The 24,520-nt window shown below is 45.1% G+C and overlaps 2 protein-coding genes and 1 long non-coding RNA gene across 9 annotated transcripts in view; 2 read left to right on the forward strand and 1 right to left on the reverse strand.

The window, feature by feature from the left end:
* Window positions 1–506, reverse strand: part of SUB1 (SUB1 regulator of transcription) — a 26,399-nt gene extending 25,893 nt beyond the window's left edge. For 3 of the 4 annotated variants that reach the window (XR_012904962.1, XR_012904963.1, XM_014570199.3), the window contains exon 1: window positions 416–506. The gene's annotated coding sequence lies outside the window, so the exon portion shown is untranslated. The remainder of the gene's footprint in view (window positions 1–415) is intronic. The other variant, XM_006116525.3, reaches the window with a different exon arrangement.
* On the forward strand, window positions 487–3,457 carry LOC112544710 (uncharacterized). 2 transcript variants are annotated; one of them, XR_012904964.1, is made up of 3 exons: window positions 487–2,551; window positions 2,639–2,718; window positions 3,237–3,457. It is a non-coding gene; the product is annotated as an uncharacterized LOC112544710 (long non-coding RNA). The 2 variants fall into 2 exon arrangements; XR_003088047.2 differs by having other exon boundaries at window positions 487–1,372.
* Window positions 3,458–8,920: 5,463 nt separating this feature from the next.
* ZFR (zinc finger RNA binding protein) overlaps window positions 8,921–24,520 on the forward strand; it is a 55,298-nt gene continuing 39,698 nt past the window's right edge. For 2 of the 3 annotated variants that reach the window (XR_012904961.1, XM_075932589.1), the window contains exons 1-2: window positions 8,921–9,104; window positions 9,275–9,359. Coding sequence is in view for 2 of the 3 variants with exons in the window: in XM_075932589.1 (XP_075788704.1) it covers window positions 9,068–9,104; window positions 9,275–9,359 (122 nt within the window). In the remaining variant the exon portion in view is untranslated. The remainder of the gene's footprint in view (window positions 9,105–9,274; window positions 9,360–24,520) is intronic. The other variant, XM_075932590.1, reaches the window with a different exon arrangement.

The following is a 24,520-nucleotide window of genomic DNA, read 5'->3' on the forward strand; positions in this document are numbered from 1 at the left end:
GGGAGGCATCAATAACCGGGAGGGGGAGGGGAAGCTTCAATGCGGCGGTGCCAGCATGACGGGGGGGGGGGGGGGGAACGGGGCGGGTCGCGCAGTGGGGGTTTAGGGGTAGGCGGTTCCTCGCCGCCATTTTCTCCCATACTCAGACGCTCTCCTTCGCCCCCCCCCTTCGACAATGGCAGCGTCTCCTGACACCCTCCCCCTCCCCAACGGTGAGCGGGGGCACTGGGCAGAACAGGAGCTCAGCGGGAACCACGCGGGCCGAGCCTTCCCCAGCGCTCCAGAGGCAGCGGCTCAGCCTCCCGCGGCTCCGAGCGTGGAGCTGCAGGCTCCCCCTTCCCCCAGCTTCGGCAGGCCCTGAGCTGAGAGAGAAGATTAAAATGGCGGCGGGAGCTGGGCGCGATGCGATACTCACGTCCCGCTCTGCGTGCTACTCTCTTCTCCGAACCACCACTAAGAGAAACGGAAATGACGCACCCAAAAAGCACCACCCACCTGCCTGCGCAATGACGTCACCCCGCGCGTCACGTCGGGTGCTCCGGAGAAGGCGGCGCTTAAAGGGGAAGCGTCTCTATGGATGTCCTTGGGCTCCCCCCCGCAGCGTAAAAGGGAACAGGCATTATCTCCCCTCCACCACCATGGGCCTAGCCACCCCCGTCAGACAGGGCCAGGGACCCCACAGAGCAGGGAAACAGGACTAGGGTGGCCAGGTGCCCAGTTTTCGTCCAGAAAGTCTGCTTGGACAGGGGACCTGATAGCATCCAGTGCAATCTACTGCGCAGATACTCGACATCTGCCAAGCTGCGGTAGGGAGGTGCCAGCTCAGCAGCCACACCAGCCCCCATGCAGCCTGAGCCCCCTTCTACCTGCAGGGAGCCCTGGCTCTGCAGGCGAGTCCCTCTCCCTCCTGCCCTGGGCAGAGGGGTGGGAAGGTAAAAACAATGAGCAGTGGGGCAGCAAAGAGGAGTGGATGAAGTGGGGCCTCAGGAGAAAGAGGTAGGACAAGGTTGTAGGGAGAGGAACAGGGCAAGGGATATTCTAGCATTAGTCCAGTTCAGTCATTTAGCAGGCCCAGCGTCCACGGAATGATTACAAAAGGTATTATCTGCTACAATTTAGAACAGAGGTTTTCAGGCTTTTTCCTTTCTGAAACCCCCTTCAGTATGCTATAAAAACTACACGGCCCACTTGTGCCACAATAATTGCTTTTCTGCATATTAAAACTAGAGCCGGTGTTAAGGGGTAGGAATTAGGACAATTGTTTGGGGTCTTATGCCACCGGGGCCTAAAAGACTACATTGCTTAGGCTTCGGCTGGACTTCATGCAGCAGGGCTTCAGACTTCTGTTCTGGGCCCCAGCAACTCTAATAGGGTATGTATACACTGCACCCATAGCTCAAAATAAACTATGCAATTTGAGCTATACAAATTACATAGCATATTTCAAGATAATTTCAAAATAGAGCGCTATTCCGAAACACCCCTTAATCCTTGTTGGCCTCACTGCCTCCCAACCTCACCTGGAAGCTCCACCAGATGGCAGTAGGGTTGCCGGGCTCTTTGCTATACCACTCAGCAGTCCCACTCCTGAGTTCTTGGCCCCACCACCAGGCAGCCCTCCGGTCAGGCTCCCAGCCCCACAGGGCAACCCTACTACCTCCTAGTCCCACTGCGCAGCTGAGCCACTGGTCGACAGCAGGGTTGCAGGGCTCCTAGTTGTACTGCCAGGCAAGCAACCCCACTACCTCCTGGTCTTGCTGGGCAGTCCCACTGCTGGGCTCCAGCCCCCTGGTCAGCCCTGCTACCTTCCCCAGCCCTCACACTGGAGTGCTCCAGGTTTCACTGCCACAGGGCAGCTGTACTGCAGGGCTCCCAACCAAGGGATATTGCCAGATCAGAGAGTCCTGGTCAAGAGAAGTTCAACCTGTACTGCAGCCAATGTGCATTTGAAATTAGAGTCATGCACAGCTGGTCACATTTTGAATCAAGAGTTGTGGTGGAAATAAAAGCAACATCTAGCAAGGTCCCACAGCCACAAATACATTCAGCAGGATTTTATGATTACTTTAAATTACAGTAAGAAAGACTGCATAAATATAGAACAGACCTGTATTTCCATAGGTAGGTGTTCTTTAGGAATATACAAAAGAGTCTTAGATAAATATGGAAGGTGTTTTTTTCAGATCCTTTACCTAATTAACACACTCTTAGAATAAAAATACCTGCACACTTTTTTTATAATGTGCAAGTATTCTAAGCTGCTAACAGATTTTATTTCTTAGTTCTAATGCAAGAAACTTTTATGGACATTAAATTCACATCAAAATAGAGAATGGTTGATAAGGCATATGCTAAATAATATTTGTACTTTAAATCAAGGACTTTGACACTGGAAGAAATCAAAATAAAGGAGACAAGGATATTCCCTTATGGTTCTTAATTAGTTAATGCATTCCACCTGGGCTATATTTCCAAGCAGGCACTCAAATCCCTTCTAGTATCAATAGTTCTAAGCAGCAGAGCGGTTTCAGGATGGGAATGTTTAGTTCAAGTGAGGGCTCTAATGTTACATTTTCCTGTGAATAGAGGTTCCTTTTTGAGTGCTGTTTCATTACTTAACCCAGTTATCTTTTTTTAGTTCTATCCATCGTTCTGTGTCAAAAGAAAGAAATATTCTAGCTATTTTAAGAAAATTTGAAGAAGATTTACTCTCCCAAGGTAAACCCTTTTTCTACTTGCTGACACAGATGATTCAATTTCACTTTCAGAACCCTTAAAATACCTACCATAGTGTGTATTCTCTATCCAAACTCTCTCTCTCTCTCTCTCTCTCTCTCTCATGAATTTCCTTAATTGTATGATAAATTCATTTCATTTCACATACTAATAATTTGTCTGGAAATAATATTGTGGGGTTGGCTCTTGACTTTGCATTCAGAGGGAGAAATTTTAACTAGCATGCTTAGATTTTTGGATGAGAATGAGGGAAAATATGATGTTGCAACTTTTCCAATAAAATCTGCATTAGCCATATAGCAGTAATTAACTGCACATGGTTCTTTACTCCTAAAACCATACAAGGCAGAACAAGGTATTTAACAAGGTATTTTTATTATGTCTGTAGTATTAGTCTTTTCATTAGTTTTTTTCACATGAATTAGAATGTATTGAAGCTCACAATTATCAGTGAAAGTTTGAAGGCTTTAGTTTAATTCCACTATCTTACCCCAAAATAGGTTCTAGACCTATGCAACCTGTAATGACGACAAACAATGGGCTGAGGAGAGAAAGTGTGAAGGATTTTATTACACTATACAGTTATTGGTTCTCTGTGTCACACATGCATTATGAATTATAATTACCAGCTTTATAATTGTAATATGAAATGTATAAAATTAAAATAATTGCATGATTTTCCCTTTTTCATAACTCTTGTCTCACTGAGACTTTGTAAATGATGTAACCTATTATCTTTGGTTTAATAAATGGGTTCATTCATTATATTTACCTCTGTTTTGACCTGTAACATTCTTCTATCATGTAGATCTGTTGCCAAGAGGTAACACATTTTCCTTAATCTCTATGGCTACGTCTACACTGCAGGCTTCTGTGCAAGAACTGTTCTGTGCAAGAGTTCTTGTGCAAAAGGCGTTCCACACAAGAGCGCGTCCACACTGACACGTGCTTTTGTGGAAGAGATGTGCTTTTGCACAAGAGCATCCATGGCAATGTGGACACTCTCTTCAGTAAGAAAGCTCTGATGGCCATTTAACCATAGGGGATTCTTACACAAGAAATTCATGTTGCCTGTCTACACTGCCCTCTTGTGGAAGAGCTCTTGCACAAGAGGGCTTATTCCTCATGGGGAGAGGAATAACTCTTCTGGAAGAAGCCGTTTTCTGATGCTATACTGTAAATTTACTTGCACGAGAATATGCGTGCAGTGTAGACAGCCGGCGAGTTTTTGCGCAAGAAGTGCAGTTCTTGCGCAAGAAGCATGCAATGTAGATACAACCTATGAGAAGAGAATTAGTACTGTTCGTATTAGGCTTTTTCTTCATGTCTTAAAAAGGTGTGTGTGGAAGCAGGGTAATTTTACAGCAAGATAACTAACTAGCCCTTTTTAAAAAGATATATTTTGAAGAAAACAAATTGGCTACGTTTACACTGCAGGCTTCTTGCACAAGAACTGCTTTGCGCAAGAGTTCTTGCACAAGAGTGTATCCACACTGCCATTTGCTTTTGCGCAAGAGATGTGCTTTTGCACAAGACCGTCCATGGCAGTGTGGATGCTCTCTTGTGCAAGAAAGCTCTGATGGCCATTTTAGCCATAGGGGTTTCTTGCACAAGAAGCCCCTCTTGTCCATCTACATTGCCCTCTTGCGCAACAGGGCTTATTCCTCTGGGGGAAAGGAATCATAGAACCATAGAGCTGAAAGAGACCTCAGGAGGACATCAAGTCCAGTCCCCTGCTCTAGGCAGGATCAATCCCAACTCTTGCGCAAGAAGCCCCCTCTTCTGATGCTTTACCGTACATTTACTTGTGCAAGAATGCGCCTGCAGTGTAGACGCTCCTCAAGTTTTTGTGCAAGAATGGCCGATCTTGCACAAGAAGCCTGCAGTGTAGACCTAGCCAGTTGTGTGTGTGTGTGTGTGTGTGTGTGTGTGTGTGTGTGTGGTGTTGTTTTTTTTTCTTGTGGCTGACTTCAATTTGCACAAATTTGGTGGGGTTTTTTTATGGCTTAAGAGTGGAAAACAGGAGGACTTATAACTCATCAATTTCCGCAAGAGTCAATGACTTTATTGTGGAAGGGATGTATACCAGGACAAATTATAGTGGGGATGTCCAGTATGAGGTCTTTAATACATGTTGGACCTCCATGGTCCAGCACCCCTGAGACCTGACCAGTCCCGAACAAGGGAATTTGCCAGACTGGGGAGGTCGCCTGTCAATGGCCTCCCAGGCATATGCTGACTTCGCTTTTGGCCCTAGCCAGCCCCACTGCCCTCAGCCAGCTGTGCTGCTGGCCCTGGCTGCACACCTCGGCCCTGGGACTCCCAGCTGCAGTGCTCTCCGGACAGCCTTAACCCCCTGCCACAGGGCTCCAGCCATGCTGCCTGAGCCCCACTCCTCCCCCTTCCCCACCATACACACAAACCGGTCTGCCTCAGCCCTGGCCACGCTCCTGGATGTTCCGCCGGTGTCTCATACAGAGCTCCTCCCTAAAATGATATGCTATCGGTAGAACTCTAAGTCCTCCATAAGTAGCACATTGCTACAGGGAGCAGCTCTGTATAAATTGTTGGAGCTCCCTGCGCCGCCTGAGCCCCTCCCACGAGACTCCTGGCTACACCACCAGAGCTCCCTGCACTGATGTATCCCCAGCTGTGGGGTTACTTACACTGCCAGCGCCCCCTACCGCAGGACTCCTGGATGCATAGTGGGATTCCCTGCGACACTGAGCTCTCTGGCACTGTGCTCTCCATGTTGCCTGAGCCACCTGCCCACCATTGGTCTCCCTGCCCTGGGCTCTCTGGCCAAGGAACACTGGATCTGAGAGTCCTGGTTTAGGGAGGTACAACCTATAGTCTGCAGGAATATATTTTAAATAAGCCTTTTTTGCTCCTGGAACAAAAACTTTCAGGTCCACTTCAGGTTTGCTTTTCTATGATATTGGGAGCTTCCAAAGAGACTGGTTTTGTGGGGAGAGAAGAGATGGAGAGAAACCTACATCGTGCAATGTTGTGACAGTGGCAGATATTTTCATCCTGTCTGGGTACCATGATACTGAAATTAAATCATGAGAATGGATGGTACATGCTAAACTGCTTCTTTTTCTATTTCACTATGGAGATCTTCTCTTGCTCCTGCTCCCAAGTTGAGGAGACAAAATTAAAGATCCACTTTCTATTTGTGTTCCTATCTATTTTTTGGTGTACAGGGTATTTAAGTTAGGGTGAAAGAAGGAATTTACCCTATGGGCTAACATGCAGCATGCTTATTTTTTGTCCCCCAACAACAGTTTTCCATCTCTTAAAATAGTTTGTCTGTGTTTGTAGTATCTCATTGGGTGAAAAGGTGGGACAGAACTCTTTCCTTATTTAAGAAATATTTGCAGATACCCATTTAACATGCTTACTCCATTTCCCACCTCCTTTCGCACTTTCCTCCTGACCCCTCCCCCACTGCTTTCCTTTTCAAGGATGCAGACACAGCTTCCATTCAAAGTGCCATGAGAAGAGTTTATCAGAAAAAAATAATAAAACAGATTTGCTTTGGATTATAACTTCCATCATTAAGATGTGGGGTTTCTTTGAGCTTTTAGTGTGTCCAATGCTGCAATTCATTCTGTGCACCAGATCCTGCAAGCTACTTATTCATGTAAATAATGAATGTAGTTCACTTAATGGTTTCTGGTGACTATGTGGAGTATGAACACTCTTAGCAGGGCATTGCTGAGGAGTAATGCTTAGTCAAATAGTGCTGACATTTTGAAGAAAATACTACAGAATTTTCTAAAAGTAGATCCCTACCCTGCTGCTCTGAGGATGTTAAAAAATACTCTTATAACAAGTTAAGGTCTTTATCTTAAGTGATTATATTACTGTCTCTTTAAAATAAGATAAGCATGAAGAATTAGTCAAAATTAAACCATGTGGATAAGCATCTTCTGTGTACATAGTCCTACACAAATTTGGCAATCATTTGTCAGAAGAGGAAAAATTTCAAGGATGAAGTAGAGAAGAGACTCCCAAATACTGTAAACTTTTAAATCCAGTTCTGGAAAATTAAGTCAAGAATTTCTTAGAAACAAAATGACTTAAAAATAAGTGTCCTGACTCCAACTGAGGCTGTAAGGGACTTAATTCCTAGTTCTGTTGACTTTTGCTGTACATAGGTATCAGTTTCTGTAAACCAGTGGTCCCCAATGCAGTGCCTGCGGGCGCCATGGCATTTATGTGCACCGGCCTAGTGACCAGGGCCAGCCCGAGCCATTCTTGAGCTCCAGGCGCCTTGCAGCCCCAAAAGGTTGGGGACCACCGCTGTAAACCCTCTTGCAGGATAAATACTTTAGCTGGCTTGAAAGCAAAGCAATTAAATGGCTCTAACTACCAGTTGATTTCTTCACAGAGAGAGGACCCAAGTGATAATTGAAGTAGTTTTGGTTCTGGACATCCAACACTCTGGTTATCTGAAGAAGTGGGCTGTGCCCACGAAAGCTCATGATACCATCTACATTTTTTGTTAGTCTATAAAGTGCTACCAGCCTATTTGCTTTTTAAGTTTATCCTGGAGAGACTAACTCAGCTCCCCCTCTGAAGCTTTAAAGCACTTATGTTCACCTTGTTGATTCTCTTACCTGTGCAGACTTTTTTCCCTTCTCTGCCTGAGTGGGTATTGTGGGACTGGGAACGAAGATAACAAGAAGTTCATAACTTTATTTCCTCTTAGGAAGCTACTCCACTTGCTTACAAAGCAGGGGGAGTGATTTGGTGCTATTGGTATGCTAATAATTGTGTGGAAAGTTATATGATTAGACTATCACAGATGCATAGGCAGAAGCACAGACAATCAGATTCTTTTTTTTAATTATGCCTATTTTATAAATAAAAATGTCCATAGTGAAATAAATGGTAAAAATGAGCTGTTAAAATAATTTGGGAGTCATTGTTTTTTAATGATAGTAGATACTCTCAAGCTGTGATAATTGTAAAGGGATATGACCAAAAACTTTTTTAAAAAAGCTTGTTTTTAAAGTTTTTTTTAAAAAAAATCTGTTTGAAATACAGAGCAAAATCCTTCTACGCTTTGTGAAATTCTTCTAATTGTCTACTTTAAAATTACATTTTTAAGAGTGCAACTTGACAGACCTTTGTTAGTTTATTGAAGCTGCTGCAGCTATTGGGTCTTAAGGTCAATATAGTCCATTCCAGAAATAAATGCATCTAGCTTACTGAATATAGCTTTGACTACAGTTACACAAATGGTGAACCTGGGCCCATATATTTGGAGGCTTAGGTTTTTTGATGACTCTTGGGACAATAAGTTTACTAACAAAAGCTGATCATATTAATTGTCTCTAAACTGTTCATACTGGGTCAACCCTAAAAACCATGTTTTCAAAGGAATCTTCTATGGATCCATTTCTGAGAGTGAAATGAGCAGTTTATGGACTTTATGCCTCAGCTTTGCAAAGGGATCCACCTATGTGGCCTCTTAATTTCATGCAATGATGTGCTGGTAGATCCTCACATGGCTATAAGGAATCCGTTTGTTGTGTGCAGGATCAGGGCCTCATTGGCAGAACCCTGAAGCTGTCTAGTACCCCATTGATTTTAAAGATGTTCCCTGGTTGGGGCCTGATTGAAGCTTATTGCAGGATAAAGGTGTAAGTGGCTATTCCTTTGGTGCGTGCAAATATCATCTGGTCGTGCAAATATCATCTGGTCGGAGTGATGAACCTGCAAAAGTTGAGGGTGAGGAGAGATAGCATATGGCACAAGGTGAATGGCTACTCTCAATGTTATATAATGGGTGACTGTGTATATGTGGACATGTACAGAGAACGGGGTAACGGAACTACAGACCCATGCCGTTCAGTATAAAACACGGGAGTGCAAAACAAATGAACGTCTTTCCCCAGGGGAAAAAACCGAACGTGCGTTTGAGATGGTTGCTGCTATACGTCATTGGGCCTGTTCATAAGCTTCTTCACGTCTGCTGACGCTGGAGAAGAAGCAGTAGGAGAAAACTACATTTCCCATCAGCCGCCGCACAGCCGCGATCGCATATTGTCACCGCGCCAACCTCCCCAGCTTCCTCCTCCCCGCCCCAGGAGCCATGCGCGACATCGCGCGTGACGGCCGGATGAGCGGGGACTACATCTCCCATCAGCCCCAACGAGCCACTCGCCGCACGCGCATTAGCCAGGCCTGCTCGCCCATCACTCCGTCGTTGTTGAGGCTGTAGGTGGGTGGGGGGAAGGGAGAGAGTGCGGCGGTGAGGAGGGAGGGGGGTGAGAGTTGAGAGTTCAGCGGCCGCCGCCACTGCTGCCAGCCCGGACCCATGATTCCCATATGCCCGGTAGTATCCTTCACCTATGGTGAGTAACGGCGCACTCGGGGGGGGAGGGGGACAGCCGTGCGGGCCGCGCGCGGGGGCCGCCTGAGGCTTCGTGTCTGATCTCGCTGGCTCTCCCTTTCTCTCCCCCCCCCCTCCCCGCCCGCCGGGCCTCTCGCCATGGCCGCGACCGCCGCCGCCTCGCCGCCGCAGTGCCCAGCCGGTTGGGGGAAGATGCCAAAATGGCCACCGGCAACTACTTTGGATTCACCCACAGCGGGGCTGCTGCCCAGTATAGGTAACCGAGCGCCCCGCCCTCCGCCCGGCTTGGGGGGCCTGTGCCCGGCGCCCGACTCCCCCGCCCGCCGGGAGCCCCTCTCCCGCTGCTCATGTGGGGCCGCCCCCGTCTGCCTGGGATTCCTCTGCCCCACGCCGTGTGCGGCTGGGCCTCCCCGTTCTCTGGGGTGGGTGCGGGGTGGGGGTGGAGCTGGGCTCCGTGCGGAGGAGGAGCAGCGGCAGATCCCTAGGCCCTTAAATTAAAATGGCCTCTCACAGTCTGTGACGCTGGGGAGACAGAGCTGCCGCCTCCTCTCATCCCCTCCCGCTGAGAAGGGATTTTATTTACACGCACACAGACTCTCTCCCTCTCTGCGAGATGGGAGAGTCTTTGTTACCCTGCAGAATCCTCTTGGGGGAACCTGGTCAATGAAGGAGAGTTGAAGCACCAGGAATGTAGGGTTTTATTTTTCTGAGCCTCTCTCTATATTAAATTAAAACCTTTGCAGAAGGGAGAAAAAGGAAGGGACCCTTAAAACCCATTCCCACAAAAAGGTCTCTCTACTCAGATGTGAGGTTTGAAGTTTCAGCAGTGGAGCTCGGAGTATAACTACATATGGCTTACAAAATGCAAAGGAGCCTTGAAAAAACACTTCAGTAAAGTATTAGCATGCTAATAATTATAATTATGGACTGACCTTTTCACTAAGGCTTCTCTGTCAACACTGTCTACTAGTAGTGGCAACATTTTGGATAGGTGATCTGATGGGCTGTTAAAATGATTTGTTTGTGTTACAGGTCAACCTCCCACCCAGGCCCTGTCCCCACACTACCCCTTCCCAAAGCCCCCACCCTGCCTTTTCCTGTCAGCATTCAACCCCCCTTTTCACCAAGCTGCAGCCTCTTCCTGTATCATCCTCCAAGTGCACCTTATCCTTACTCCTTGCCTTTCCTCATGGAGCTTCCTCAGTGTCACTTCCTGTAGGCAGGAGGCACTGGGGGAGCCCAGGAGGAGTTGGTCAGTGGGGTTGGTGGGCAAAAGGTGATAAGTACCTAGTAATTATTTTCAGTCTCCAGCTATGATGATGACAGCACCTATGGGACAAAAACAGTTTTTATTAAGAGTTGTACAAATGTAGTAAAGACAGGCTCTACCCTTAGGAGTCTTTATTTTATCCACCTATGTTTTGTTGCTAACCAAGAGAGAAGTTGAGGTAATCTGATGCTAATACAGTCCTGTGTTCCTATAGATAAGGTGTATGCATAATGTAACTATTCGTCTGACGGATGATTTAGGGAAGGTTTATGTTTAAAAGGAGCCTTGAGATCGTTTCCAATCTATGTCTGGTGTTTGCTAAGGATGTCAACTTGTAGACAACCTCATGATTAACCGCTAAACCTCGACTTATTGGTTACTCCTGTCAACTTCATGCATTCTTGATAGAGAGTCAGCTGCAGGGAGGGTGAGGAGGGTAGATAGGAGCCAGTACGCACAGGGAGTCAGCTTTTAAGCCTGCTCTCTCTGCATGCTGGCTCTGCGGACCCATCTTCCCATCCCCTTGCTTGGACTCCCTGCAGACGGGCTAGAGCGCAGGGTTTTTAAACTGGTTCCCCTTGTGGACTGGCTACCCACCCCTACCCTGCGAGAGGCAACAACAGAGGGTGGCAGGGGCTCCTTGGGAGTGAGGCTGGGAGTGCACTGGCCACCTGCCCCATCTCTTGGGACTGTCAGATAGTTGTGTAACCACTTTAATTTGATGCGGTTACATGATTGTTCAATCACAGGCTATCTAATAACCCTAATGTTTACCAAAATTGATCACAAGAGGAGACTTTGAAAAGTGCCCTTGAAATAACTCAAAATAGAAAAATGCATATTGGAAATTAGAGATGGTTGCTTTCATCCTCTTCTGGAAGTACAGAATTGAAACATAAAATGTGAGAGATCAGCTCTTACGGCAAAGAACCTCCCTCCTTAATAAGTGAGACTTGATAGGTCTGCCAATTATGTTGTTACTATGCTCAGTAAGCATATATGGCACTTACAGTCTTAGTTGCAAATGACTTGCTGAGAAAACTGCAAAAATCCTTTACCACCCAAAAGAAAACTGTAAACACCACTCTTAACTCTGAATGACAAACACTACTTAAACACACATTTTACAGTTTTGTTGTATCCCAAATTACTGAATCTTGCAGGTTTGTAGTTTTGAACTGTAGACTATCACAAAATAATTAATATTCCCTTTGTATTGGGTGGGAGGATCTTGCTTAGTTGACAAAATGAAAAATTAAGAATGAGGGATGGAAGTTCCCATTGAAGCAAACAGCAAAATTCCTTCATTGGAAGGAGATGAGACTTCAGAATCAATTTTTAAACAGGATCTTAGGAATTAGTGCTGAAACAGTCTTTACATTTTGTGTTCCCCTCACAAATGCAGGTTATTGTTTTGTAGATATGTTAGTGCAAGAATTCATAGAACATAGAATACTAGGACTGGAAGGGACCTCAAGAGGTTATCGAGTCCAGTCCCCTGCCCTCATGGCAGGACCCAATACTGTCTAGACCAGCGGTTCCCAAACTTTTTGGCATCATGCCCCCTTTTTGACTTTTGAGAAACCCTTATGCCCCCCCCCCAAAAAAATAGCAGCAAAACGTGGGGTGGGAATGATGGGGGGGGTTATGACTGGGCCACCTCGCACCCCCCTTGGAATTTCTTCACCCCCACCCACCCAGGGGCCCGCCTCCCAGTTTGTGAACACATGGTCTAGACCATCCCTGATGGACATTTATCTAACGCCTATTCTCAAATATCTCCAGAGATGGAGATTCCACTACCTCCCTAGACAATTTATTCCAGTTAACCACCCTGAAAGGAACTTTTTCTTAATGTCAAACCTTGCCTTCCTCTAAGTGAGAGAGAGACTTCACAGTTATGGATGTGAAATGAGATTAAGTAAAAAGTATTTTGCATAACCTTTGTATACTAGACAGATTAAGACAAGAAGATATTAATTGTGTTGGAAAATCAAATCCAAAATAAAAAATCCATCACAAGAGTAGGGAGTAGGTCCCAAACCGGGCATAAGCCAGACTGAGGTGGGTTGCTGTTCATCCTGCTGAAAAATTTACTGGCAAGGGAGGGAGGAAATGCGAGTAGTCTATAGCATTAACTGACAAGCAGATAGACTACACTATTAAATCTCTATTTATGATTATGTGAAATCCCATTTACTTCACTGGAAATGGATGAAGATACAATAATCTCTTTGCATTATTTTCTTTCTAGGATCTGAGTCTTTATCTTAATTTATATTTTTTTAATATCGCAATATTAAAACTTAAAGACCAAATAGCAATCCTTTTAGCACCCTGAATACACTGACTAAATATGCAGTTTTGCAACCGAAAAATTATGTACATTACGCAAGAACTACTTGGATCAGAGAGAAATAAACTAGGGAACTCCTCCATTTATGAACAATGACAAAAAAGAAAGGTGAAAATGTAAGTGAAATAGAAATTGTTTGCTGTGGCTCTAGTTTGTCTAATATTATTTGTATGATGGATGAATCTAAAGTATTTTAACATGTAAAATTAATAAAACATTTTAAAGATAAAATACATTTATAATTCACCTTCTAAATTTGAAGTGTTAGGGACTGAGTTTAGGTAATTCATGTGTAATTCAGGTGTGCAACAGTCATAACATCACTTACACTTAAAATTGTGAAAACAGAGCACATCCTTGAACTGATTAGGTGATTAAAAAAGCATGGAAGTCTATTACTTTTATCTCCTATTTAGCAATATAAGATTTTGAATTTGTAATACATAAACTGTGAGTGAAAAATTTGTAAACTGGAGATGGACTAGGAAACAAGAGCTGTTAAGTGCTCAAATGTTATACACAAATAACTGAGTACATGTTTTTATTTCCTTAGTGCTGCGCACTAATTATTTCTACATAATCTTCATTAAAACTATTTACATAAACTAGATAGCTATAATGTTACAGTGTACAAGGGGGAAAAATTACATTATTGAAATGACCAGTTAAGGTAACCGCTATAAGTACTCCATTACGTTGAACAGAATGTGTAATGGTATAGCGCACAAAAATTCACTGTACGTACCTTGATTTGCAACATAAATCTCTTGACAGTTAAAAAAATGTTATGTTAAGAGCTTCTAAGTACAAATGGCACCGTGTGAAGTAATCCTTCCCTCTTGTGACCCTGAAGTTCTTATATTGGCACCTACCACTACTGAATCTGAGGCTTGCTGCAGGTCAGATCCAAGTAAACTGGAGGTTCCCCATCACTGGCTTGAGCAAATAAGTGGGGTTTTACTTTGGCTCCAAATATGATGGAGTTAATGACCTTCCTTATATCATCAGGAAAAGAGCTCCAAAGTTCTGATCTAGTTCCTGTTAACATCTTGCGTCTTCCCCTATTGGTTGACAGTTTCACTCTTTCAGTGAAAGAGGTCGTAGCTACAGAGAGACAGTTTTTCAAATGAGAATCCATTCAGTGATCTTGAACTGGAATGTTAAAATGTGTTTATTTAGTTAAATGTCAAACATGCTGAAAAACATGAAACCCCTCCCCACTCTTCCCCCCCCCCCCCTCAAGTACCAGCTCCTGCTTCCCCTCCCGCTGCTGTCTCTGTATTAGAGGGAGCAGCACTGATTGGCTTGGGGAGGCTGTGTGTAACCATGAAGGTTAAATGATGACCCCAGGCTCATCTGTTAATAGTGTACACATTCACATCCCTACCTGGAACTGGACTATATTCTTTCAGTGCAGAGAGTAGTGAACTTGTAATCTGATCTTCCTCAGAGATTTCTCATATTTTAGATAAAAACAGTTGCAGTGATCTGTTCGGGGCTTAATGACACTAGTTAGAATTGGATATGGTCTTGGGAGAGCTCTTTTGCCATTGTGACTATTTCAGTGTCCGAATGCCGTGCAGAATCTACACGACCATAAGGCTGTAGAAGAATTTAACAATCTGACATCACATGCCCTAAATAGAGTGGGTATTGAAGATGTCTCCATATTTTCCTCTTCTGCCTAGCATTAACTCTTCTTTTATATGAATTCAGCTTTTGCCACAAGACATTGAGGGTACATCTACACAGCAGCGTTATTTCAGAATAACCGATGTTATTTCAATATAACAAAATGTGCATCTACACAGCAAGCCATTATTTCAAAATCATGTCAAGATGGAGGACTTCTTACTCCGAGTCCTGTAACCCTAACTTTAGGAGTAAGGGAGGTGGAAGGAAGAATGTTCTTCTTTTGATTTCCTGCTGTGTAGACAGTGCCAAAAGCTGAATTAAGCTATTTTGACTTCAGCTACGCAATTGATGTAGCTGAAATTGCATAGCTTAATTCGACTTCTGCTCTGCTGTGTAGATGTGCCCTGGGAGCTGTGGAGTAGGAATGTGAACAACTAGTTGACTATGTCAGCACGCTAGTTGACTAGTTGCTCCGGGCCCTCCTCCTTCCTCCCCCGCCCCTCCCCCCCTTACATCTATCAGAAAGAGGCATCAAGGAGTGGAGGAAAAGGAGGGGGTGTTTCAAAGGGGCAGCACCACCATATGAAGCCCAGAGTCAGCTAGCAACTCAGACCCTGAGACTGTTTCTACACTTCAAAGGCAGAGGAACTCTTACTGACTAATTGAATAGCTATCTTGCATTAGTTACATTGGGCTTAGTTACAGATGAATAAATATTTCTCAACTTTTTGTCAATTATGACATAAAGGAGATGAAGTGTTTTGCGAAGGGGAGGTTCATTATCATTCCCAGTCTGTATTTCTCTCGTGTAGTCTCAAACCCGCCGTAATATCTCATTTGTGGAGAGGGTGTGGGGGGGAGAGGGGAGTTGTGCACGTAAACTGTTATTTGCATGGGTGCATGTATGAGTGCACCGATACATGTAAGTGTACTAGAGATTTCAGGACTTTGTTCATAGACCACAATAGAAAGATAACAATGAATTAGAACAGAGATTTTTTTCAAACTAAGGATCATGACCCAGTAGTGGATCACAGAATGTCAGGCACTGAGTCACCTTGCTGTACGACTAGGGTGGGCAAAAGCTAAATCCAGCCCACCTAGGCCTTTGATCTGTCCCACCGAGCTCTTCCAGGCCCTGCCCCCTAGTGTGTTGCCTGGGAGCTGGAGCCACGCAAGCCCTTTCAACTGCTTCTATTTAAAGGGCTTGTGCCTTCCCTATGGCTAGCAGGCAACAGACACAGGGAACCGGCAAGCCCTTTCAGTAGAAGCTGTTGAAAGGGCTTGGTTGCCGCCTGGCTCCCAAGCAACATCCTATCATCGAGTCTGGGAGTACTGAGCCCTTTAAATAGCAGGCTTTGAAAGGGCTTGTAGATCCCGTCTCTTGCTAATGTGATGCATGGGAGCTGCAGGAGAGGCACAAGCTCTTTAAATTACTGCTGTTTAAAGTCTCCGCCCCTCCCGGGGTGGCCTGTGACCACTTCAAAAAAATTTTAAGTGGCTCCTGCTTAAAAATTATTGCCCACCCATGTTGTAGGGTGACCAGCAGGGTTGCTAAGGCAGGCTTCCCCAGAAGCTGGTCCAGTTCTACGGTGCGAGTGGTGCCTGTGGGCGAAAGTAGCATACAGACCCACTTGTGCACCTCTTCCTATGAGCCAGACCTGCTGCTGACCACTTCTGGGGTGCAGTGCAGTCCATGGTGCCAGGACAGGCAGGATGCTTGCTTTAGCAACCCTGCTGCACTGCTAACTCGGAGATTGCAGAAGAAAGTCCATGCCCAAACCCTGAGCACCAACCCCTAGCCCTGAGCCTCTCTAAACCCAGAGCCCCCCTACTATGCTGCAAACATGTCGTCTCTGTCCCACCCTAGAGCCTGCATTCCTAGAGGGGTCCTGCACCCACCTTGAAACTCACCACCACATCAGCCCAGTTTCTCCTCTCACCCTGAATCCCTTGTACCCTGACCCCCAGTCTGGAGTCCACTATGATATTCCAAAACTAGTGCCTGCACACGCAGACGGAGCCCTCTCCTCGAAACACACACGAACCCCATTCTGGATCCATATAATTATATTGGGTCACAGGCATCAACAATTTTCTTGAGCTGGGTTGCAAGGAAAAAGTTTGAAAACCACCGAGCTAGAAGGAGGGAGTCTCAACACGAAGTTTCTGCCTAGAAAACTTTGGACGTTACCTGAGCAAGGAAAGTAATTGCAAGAGTTGTTCTCTCTTACTCTGTACTTTCCTGGGGCAATAACATCTGTAACTAATAGTAGTGTCAGTGAGGTATTTTAGTGCATCAAGTTTTCAGTGCATAAATCCATGTGTAGTCCATTATAGTGTCTTAGCTGATGAGTTCAAGTCAATAATGATCACTACAAATAACGTTTATTTAAATCTAGCTTTGTTCTAAACTATACTGTTTGCCAACATCCGTGTGTGCATTTGTGGGTTTATAGTCTTGAGGGCTGCAAAATCGTGACTCACTTTCAGGTTTGACAAATAGGGTAATTTTTTAGGATTGAACACTTAAACTTTTTTCTTTAGAATATTTTTTCCCCTAGGAACAGCTTACTTAATATAGGTTGCAAGGTCAAATTAAGGTGTTTGCAGTTGTAACTTTTCAGTTGTCAGCCATGATCCCTAATGTGGTCCATTTTAAAAACTTTTTACCCACTGTTTAAATGCAACACATTCTAGGGTGAAACCGTAGGGGGGGGGGGAGCCATCTTATTTTGGGACAGAAAATGTAGAATGGCTTATCAAATTGACTGATTTTTTTTCATATTGATCGAGTCTCTTGCATTGCACAATATATCTAAGGTCTTCCATATCAGTGCCAAGCAGAAAATCTTCAGAATTGATGTTTTTATTAAATTCATATAAATTCTTAATTTTAAAAACTGTAAAATAATGTCGTGGGTCTCACTCTGCAGAGTACCATAGCTATTGTTTCTCCTTTTTCCTGAGCAGTCTAGGTATGTTATCAAATATCACTACTTGTGAAAGTTTCTTTCATAAAATTAATGACACTAGGAATAGTGTGATGGAAGAAGGACCTAGGTATCTTTAAGTAGAGATGGTCACCGAGTTGTCCATTGTATGTAGCTCCATTCCAAAAGCAAATCATCTATTAGGTCACATAAAGAATGGAATGGAAACTAATAGGCTACGTCTACACTGGCCCCTTTTCCGGAAGGGGCATGTAAATTTCACCAGTCGTCGTAGGGAAATCCGCGGGGGATTTACTTTGAAGTAGGAATAAGACCCTCCGGAAAAGGGCACTTTTTCCGGAGGATCGGGGCCAGTGTAGACGCTCTTTTCCGGCTTTTTTAAAAGCCGGAAAAAAGCGGCAGACATTTTTATTTAAATGCCGCGGGGGATATTTAAATCCCCCGTGGATTTCCCTACGACGACTGGTGAAATTTACATGCCTCTTCCGGAAAAGGGGCCAGTGTAGATGTAGCCATCAAGTATGCTAAAACCTATGGTTTGCCTTCATCTGTTATACAGTGTGAGTGAGTGGTCATTCCTTCTTACAAAGCAGCAGTTTCCAACCATTGCTCCATGGATGCCTGCCTGCCAGCCAGGCCATGCCCCTAGCTGCTAATGAGCCCTGCCTGCTGGGGAGCACAGTTCCCTGTAAGGTGCATACCTGCGCACGCACTAAAGTTTCTTCTCCCACAGTCAGTGGTGCTGCAGGCTGCCCCATGTGCTGCAGCTGGAACCGGGCCACAGTGAGGCTGTCCCTACTGGCAGCAGCAGCTGACCAATGGGGCTGCATGGTTGGCAGCTACCCCATATCTTTTCCTTTGTGGGTGGCATGTTCAGGACTAGGGAGCGGAGCCTTCATGGCCATGAGGGTCCCAACCTTTTATCAATATTACCAAGGAGAATCAGGTTAGAGGCCCCGGGGAGCCATGCTGGGTGTCCACGTTTTCCATTCCTCAGGCAGGGCCCAGCTTCCCAACATCCCAGGGTGCCACAGCTAGCAGTGCCAGTCAGAGTTGGCAGAGGGGCTGGGCTCCCTTAACCGAACCAGTGGGTGTCAGGTGGGCTAGTACTGTCTGGCTGTTGGGTGGGTGCCGTGAGCCCAAGACCTGCATGGGCTGAGTGACTCTGTTCCTTTAGGCCCCGACTTAATGGCCTGGGGAGGAACTCTCGAGCCACCAAAAATATGTGCCTGCCCCTTTTGCTTTTGCTGCAAACACTGCCTATCCTGTGAATGTCAGGGTCCGGGTTGTCAGGGACAGGGATCTCCTCCCAGTCACTGAAGAGTGAGTGCTTTGCTGTGCAGCGGGAGGGCTGTGTGGAGTCGGTCACAGCAGCCTTCAAGTAGCTGTGACCCAGGCAGCAATGCTCAGCTGGTGGCTGGAAGTCAGCACAGGGCTAGGTGAGAGGGGTGAGGCTAGTGCAGGGGCGCTTTGGGGGTGGGGCAAGTAGTGGGGGTGGCTATGGGGGCACAACTGGTATTAGGAGGCTCTGTGGATGGGGCTAATGAGGACTGAGGGATGATGCTGGGGGGAGGCTCTGGGGGGCTTGGGTGCAGTGGGGCTCAGAAAATAGGCTGGCATGGGAAGTCTTGGGGGGTTCTAAGGGGTGGGTTGCTGGCACTGGGGGGCTGGGTGCAAGGGACTCTGGTCAGGGGCTGGTGCTGGGGGTAGTCGAGGGGTGAGGGGCTATCGTGGCCAGGGCTGGAATTGGGGGACTCTGGAGGTCAGGGCTTTTGGTGGACCAGCAGCATATTTGAATATTCATTATGTGTATAATGAATATGTAAATACAATGTTGCTGGTCTGCCAAAAGTTTGTGAATGGGTTTGTTGATCCCTGCTATCAAAAAGGCTGAGAACCCCTGTTACAAAAATACTAGTGGGAAGTGTACTTTGCTCCCTACACACTCATCAGCCCCCCTCTCGGGGGGTAGGTAACCCAAAGTCTCCTTCCAGGAGTGTCGGACCAGGTTGAGGCCACAGCTGACCTGGCTGTCTCCTGCTGAGAGGTTCCTTCGCCCTCCTCTTCCTGCCCCGAGTTTCTCACATCTATGTAGGTAGTTCTTGGACATTTCTCAGCTAGTCAGTGTGGCAGACAGGATATTTGACTAGTTGGGTGGGGAGTTTAATCTAGTATGACACTTTTTTGTATTCCTTTTAGGGATGTTAAGTTGCGATTAATTAGCAAATTGAGTAGCAAATTTCCATTGACTATTGGATTAGTCAATTGGGGAGGAGTGCGCTTGCTACTACCACTGCTGCTCTGCAGTTTAAATATAGTAGGAGCTGAGCGTGCAGGCAGCTCGGTTCCTACTGCATTTAAATTGCAGAGTCACAATGGAGTTGGCTCCTGGGGGGTGGCATGAGCCAGGACTGAACCCTGGGCTGCTGCAGTCCCCGCTCATGCCGTTTGTCTGATGTGCCTCTGCCTCCCCTGCGGATAGACAGTGCTTTTAAGCCAGCTCCCCCCAGCACCACCTCTCCCCCCCCCCCCCCCCAGATAGTCAATTAGTCGCTTACATCCCTAGAAGGTCCCTCAGTAGTTCATTTTAATCCAGTCCCCTTTAGTGAGGCAGAACTAAGTATTTTCTATTCTGGGGTGGGGAACCTCAAGCCCAGGGGCCAGATGCGGTCCTTGGCTTGCTTGGATCTGGCCCCCTGAGGCTTGAGGGTCCCCCCAATATTATGGAGCCGTGGTGGTGCTCCATTCCCTAATGGGGCTTGGGTGCACACAGTGTACTAGCCTGGGTCCCCCAAGGCTCTGCTGTGTGAGGAGTGTCTTTCTCCTTTTCAGTCAGGGGCCACATCAGTGAAGGTTTGTTTTGGATTTTTTTTTCTCACTTATGTGCATCCCTCAACTGATTTTTTTCTGTCAGTCAGTGGCCCCTGACCCAAAAAATGTTCCCCACTCCTTCTATTCCATCCCTGACAGATGTTTTTTCTAACCTGTTTTTAAAAACCTTGAGTGATAAAGATTCTACTCCCTGTGTGGGCTACTTGTTCCAGTGCTTAATTTCCAGTTAGGAAGCTTTTCTCAATGTCTTAAATTGCAGTAAGGAGATTTAGGTTAAGCCCATTATTTTTTTGTTCCATCGTCAGTGGATACAGAGAACAACTTATCACTCTCCTCTTTATAATACCTCTTACTTACTTGAAAACTGTTATCGTGCCCCCTTCAGTCTTCTCATCTATGACCTAAAGAAACCTAGGGTTTTTTCCAGTCTTTCTTCATGGGTTGCGTTTTTGAGGCCACTCGTTTTCATTGCTTTTTTTTTATCCTTCCTCTTTCTCTATTTTGTTTGCATCTTTCCCAAATTGTGATTCCTGTAGCTGTGCACAATACTGCAGTAGAGGACTTGTCATTGCTGTGAAGAGTAGAAGAATTACTACTTGTGACTTGTTAACCACCACTTGCTAAAGTGTCACAGAATGATGTTTGCTTTTTTTTTGCTACATTATTACATTGTTGACTTATGTTAGGGTTAGGGATGTTAACAGGTTGACAAGTTACTTGATACCTGGAGAGCAGTCCTGTCTGGATCCAGAAGCAGTGACCACTCTGCTGGCCCCATACTGGCTAGGAGCTGGGGGTTGGAAGCAGCTGGGATGTAGCATCCCATACCTGTGACTGGTGACCACTCCAACCTGGCCGCAGTGGATGTGGAGGGGGGTGCACTAATCAGTTAACTAGTTAAACTTAATGTTTAACCAGTTAACTAATTAAATGGGATTTTACATCCTTATTTAGGTTTATCTACTGTAACCCCAAATTATTTTCTGCAGTACTCCTTCCTAGGCAGTCGTTTCCCATACCTGGAATTGATTATTCCTTTTCACGTGAAGCACTTTATATTTGTCCTTATTGACTTTCATCTTATTCATTTCAGACCATTTGTCCAGTTTGTCAAGATCCTTTTGACACTCATTAGCATGTCTGGGTGACTGTGCTGTATCATGTAAAAGTGAATCCCTGTAATCTACAAAAATACAAGGGTCATAATTGACTGTGTATAACTGAAACCATGCCAAAAAAATTGTGTAAATCAAGGTTTGATTATATTATCTGCATTCACTGCAACTTAGAATGTTGGTTTTTTTATAAACTTAGAATTTTAACAATCCTTATAGTTTTTGAGCTAGAAAATATCACATTTTGTAAGCTGAAGTTCCAAGCTTCCAATACTCCATTTTCTCACAATGAGTTTACTTCTGTTTTCTAGAAACCTTTTCCACTTACGATAATTTGCCTATTTTGCCAGTCCCCTCTAAGAAAGTGAGGCTATGTCTACGCTGCAAGCTTCTTGGGCAACAAGCCTTTTGCACAAAAACTTCTTGTGCAAGAGCACGTCCACACCTCAAAGCGCATCGCAAAAGTGATGTGCTTTTGCGCAAGAGAGCATCCACTCTGTATGGGTGCTCTTACACAAGAAAGCTCTGATTGCCATTCACAGAATGGTCATCAAAGCACCTGTGCTTTTTCCCATAGGGGTTTCTTGCGCAAGAAACCCTGGTGAGCGTCCACACTTGCTTTTTTGCGCAACAGCTGTAGTGCAAAAAGGAGTTATTCCTCATAGGAGTTTACCTACACTGGCGAAAGTCCTCTTTTCTGCCATTTTAGTGCTGATTTACTTGTGCAAAAGTGCATTTGAGTTATGGACGCTCAGCAGGTTTTTGCACAAAAACCTTGCAGTGTAGGTATAACCTGAATGTGTACCTGTTTAAATGATTAATCAATGAGCCTGGGCTCATTGGTTAATCCTAATGGTTACATGCAGCATCCCCCCCACTGCCCCATATCAGAGATGGGAGGAAAGGGGCGGCAGGAGCTGGTGCACATGGGAATCCGTCTCTCATGGAGTTTCCTGCAGAATGGGGTGGAGAGAGCCAGCACTTGCGGGAGCCTGCTTTTTCTGGACCCTGTGTGTAAATGTGTAACCACTGTAAATTTCAGGGGTTACACTTTTACAAAATTAAATGCATGTTAACATTCCATGTCCTCTCCTTATCTGAAGTCCATGACTGCTGTTTTCCCCCCTATAATATCATTTAGGAGCTATTTGCCCAGATATCCTGGATACAATACTTTCTGCAATATAGGCAGGTGCTTTTCTTTAGTCTTCTGTTACTCCAGATTGGTTTTCTCTTTCAGAAACAGACTAAGTTAAATGCTATGAACTTAAAAATATTGGGGGGGGGGGGGCAAGTTGAGTTTTTGTAAATATTTGCGGTGTTTGTAGTGATACATTACAGTTAATGGTGCATTATACCTGGTGTTATGAGACTTTGTCTTTGTTTTTAGTTGCTTATATTTATGAAACTTTAAATATTCACGCTGAAATTTTCGAGAGACAGAGACAGGGCTATCAATCTACTGTGCTCCTGGCATAATTATGCAGGAAGTGTGTAGGGGATTGAGGAAGCTGAGGATAATGAAGGCAGACTGGGACAGGCACAGGCTCAGATTGTAGTCCTGAAGGTTAAGATTAGCTCAGTAGACTCAGACTGGAGAGGGGAGGACAATGGGAGGAGAGAGACTGGGCACTGCCTGTATGTGGGGACTGGGAGAGAAGCAGATGCTAGATGTAGCCACTCGAGGGAAGGCTATAGGAAATGGGTCAGAAAGAGCTGTGATGACTGGAATACATTCCTCTCTGAAACTTGAAATAGAAGCAAGAATTGGTGGCTGGTCCAACATATATAGGTCAACAGCCTATTTACTACTTACCAATTTACCAAATACCTTGTTAACTCAAGTAGTAGAGGTCTGTGCTGTGATCTAAAAATTCCAGCCCTAGTTGTTACCTACATGAAGGCCACTTTGGATCCACATCCAGGTATGTTCCTTTAGGTTGTTGGGGTTTTTTTTTAAGGGAAAGAAGTCTGTCTTGTATGTAAAAAGAACTCACTGAAAATGATTTTTTTCACCCTTTGACCTTTTGCCTACTTGCCTCCTGAGTGCTCTGTTCCTTTAAAAAAAAAAGCCTCTCTCTTGAGAGTCCATAATATCCTGTCCTTAGTCTAAAAACATTATAATGTTCCTCCAGAAATCCATGTATATATCAGATGCAAAACTTGCTTCCAATGTCTAGGCAAGCAATGTTTCCTACAACTTGGGTACATAAGGAAGGAAATTTCTTCAGGCTTGGTCACTGCCTGTGTGGCTACTGGGGTTAACAGGAAGAAGGCACAGGAGTGGATGGACAGGATCTAAAGTACCTTCAAAGTAATAGTGAGAGCCTTTTAAAATCAAATGAATTAAAATTTAAGTTGTGAAACTCAATTTATATAGTATCACTTGAAAAGATAAGTTTCAGTGGATTGAAGTTCCAGGGTTTAAGCAAACCAAGAGGGCCGAAGGTAGATAATCCAGAAGCAATCAAATGATGTGTAGAATGGAACTTAAAAATTAAAAGATAGGGAGGAGTGGATTGACAAGAAGTTGGACCCAAAAGCGCAGTGTAACTCTTCTAGTTTGATATTTTCTTTTCTAGATTTCTGGTTTGTATGACAATCAACACTATTTTTTATTCTGCGGAACTACCTATTTACTTCTCCCCACTTCCTTTTTTACTCTCTCTCTAATTTTTAGATGTCTGTCTATATTTCAGAAGTGTGGGTAATTATATAAATAAGTCATGCCAGGGTGTGTGGCATTAGGATGGTATGTGGGGTGGTTGGTGGTAACATACCCAGGGTGTGCGTTGTATCTTATAAATGCATACCTTGTGGTTTATAGCCATATTGACAAAACCACCCATAATTTAGCAGGGATGATAGGATACTCATTATATAGAGGCCAGCTGTGGTAGAGTAAAAGATACTGAAAAAAAGAACTGTAGAGGGCTTTTTTTTAATATTGAGCCAGATTTGAAGATTCCAGAGAAGTGTAGTACGTAAAACTCCGATAGTCTGGCATCCAACTGTTCAGCAGTCCTGATACTCCGGCATCAAGATGCCAAGCGCTCCTGACGAGCTGATTAAAAAGCCTATGGCTTAGCACAGGTGCTGGCTGTAACCAGTGTTACAGTATGGAGAAGAGCTTTCAGCTTCAGGGGAAGGGGAGGGGGGAGAGGAGGATCAGGTTACAGCAGGGAGGAGAGAGACACAAGACAGACTGGGGGGAGAGGGAGGGAGATTGTGTCCTGGCCAGCTGTTAAGCCGTGC

The sequence above is a fragment of the Pelodiscus sinensis genome, chromosome 6, assembly GCF_049634645.1.
Source record: "Pelodiscus sinensis isolate JC-2024 chromosome 6, ASM4963464v1, whole genome shotgun sequence".
Taxonomy (NCBI): Eukaryota; Metazoa; Chordata; order Testudines; family Trionychidae; genus Pelodiscus; species Pelodiscus sinensis.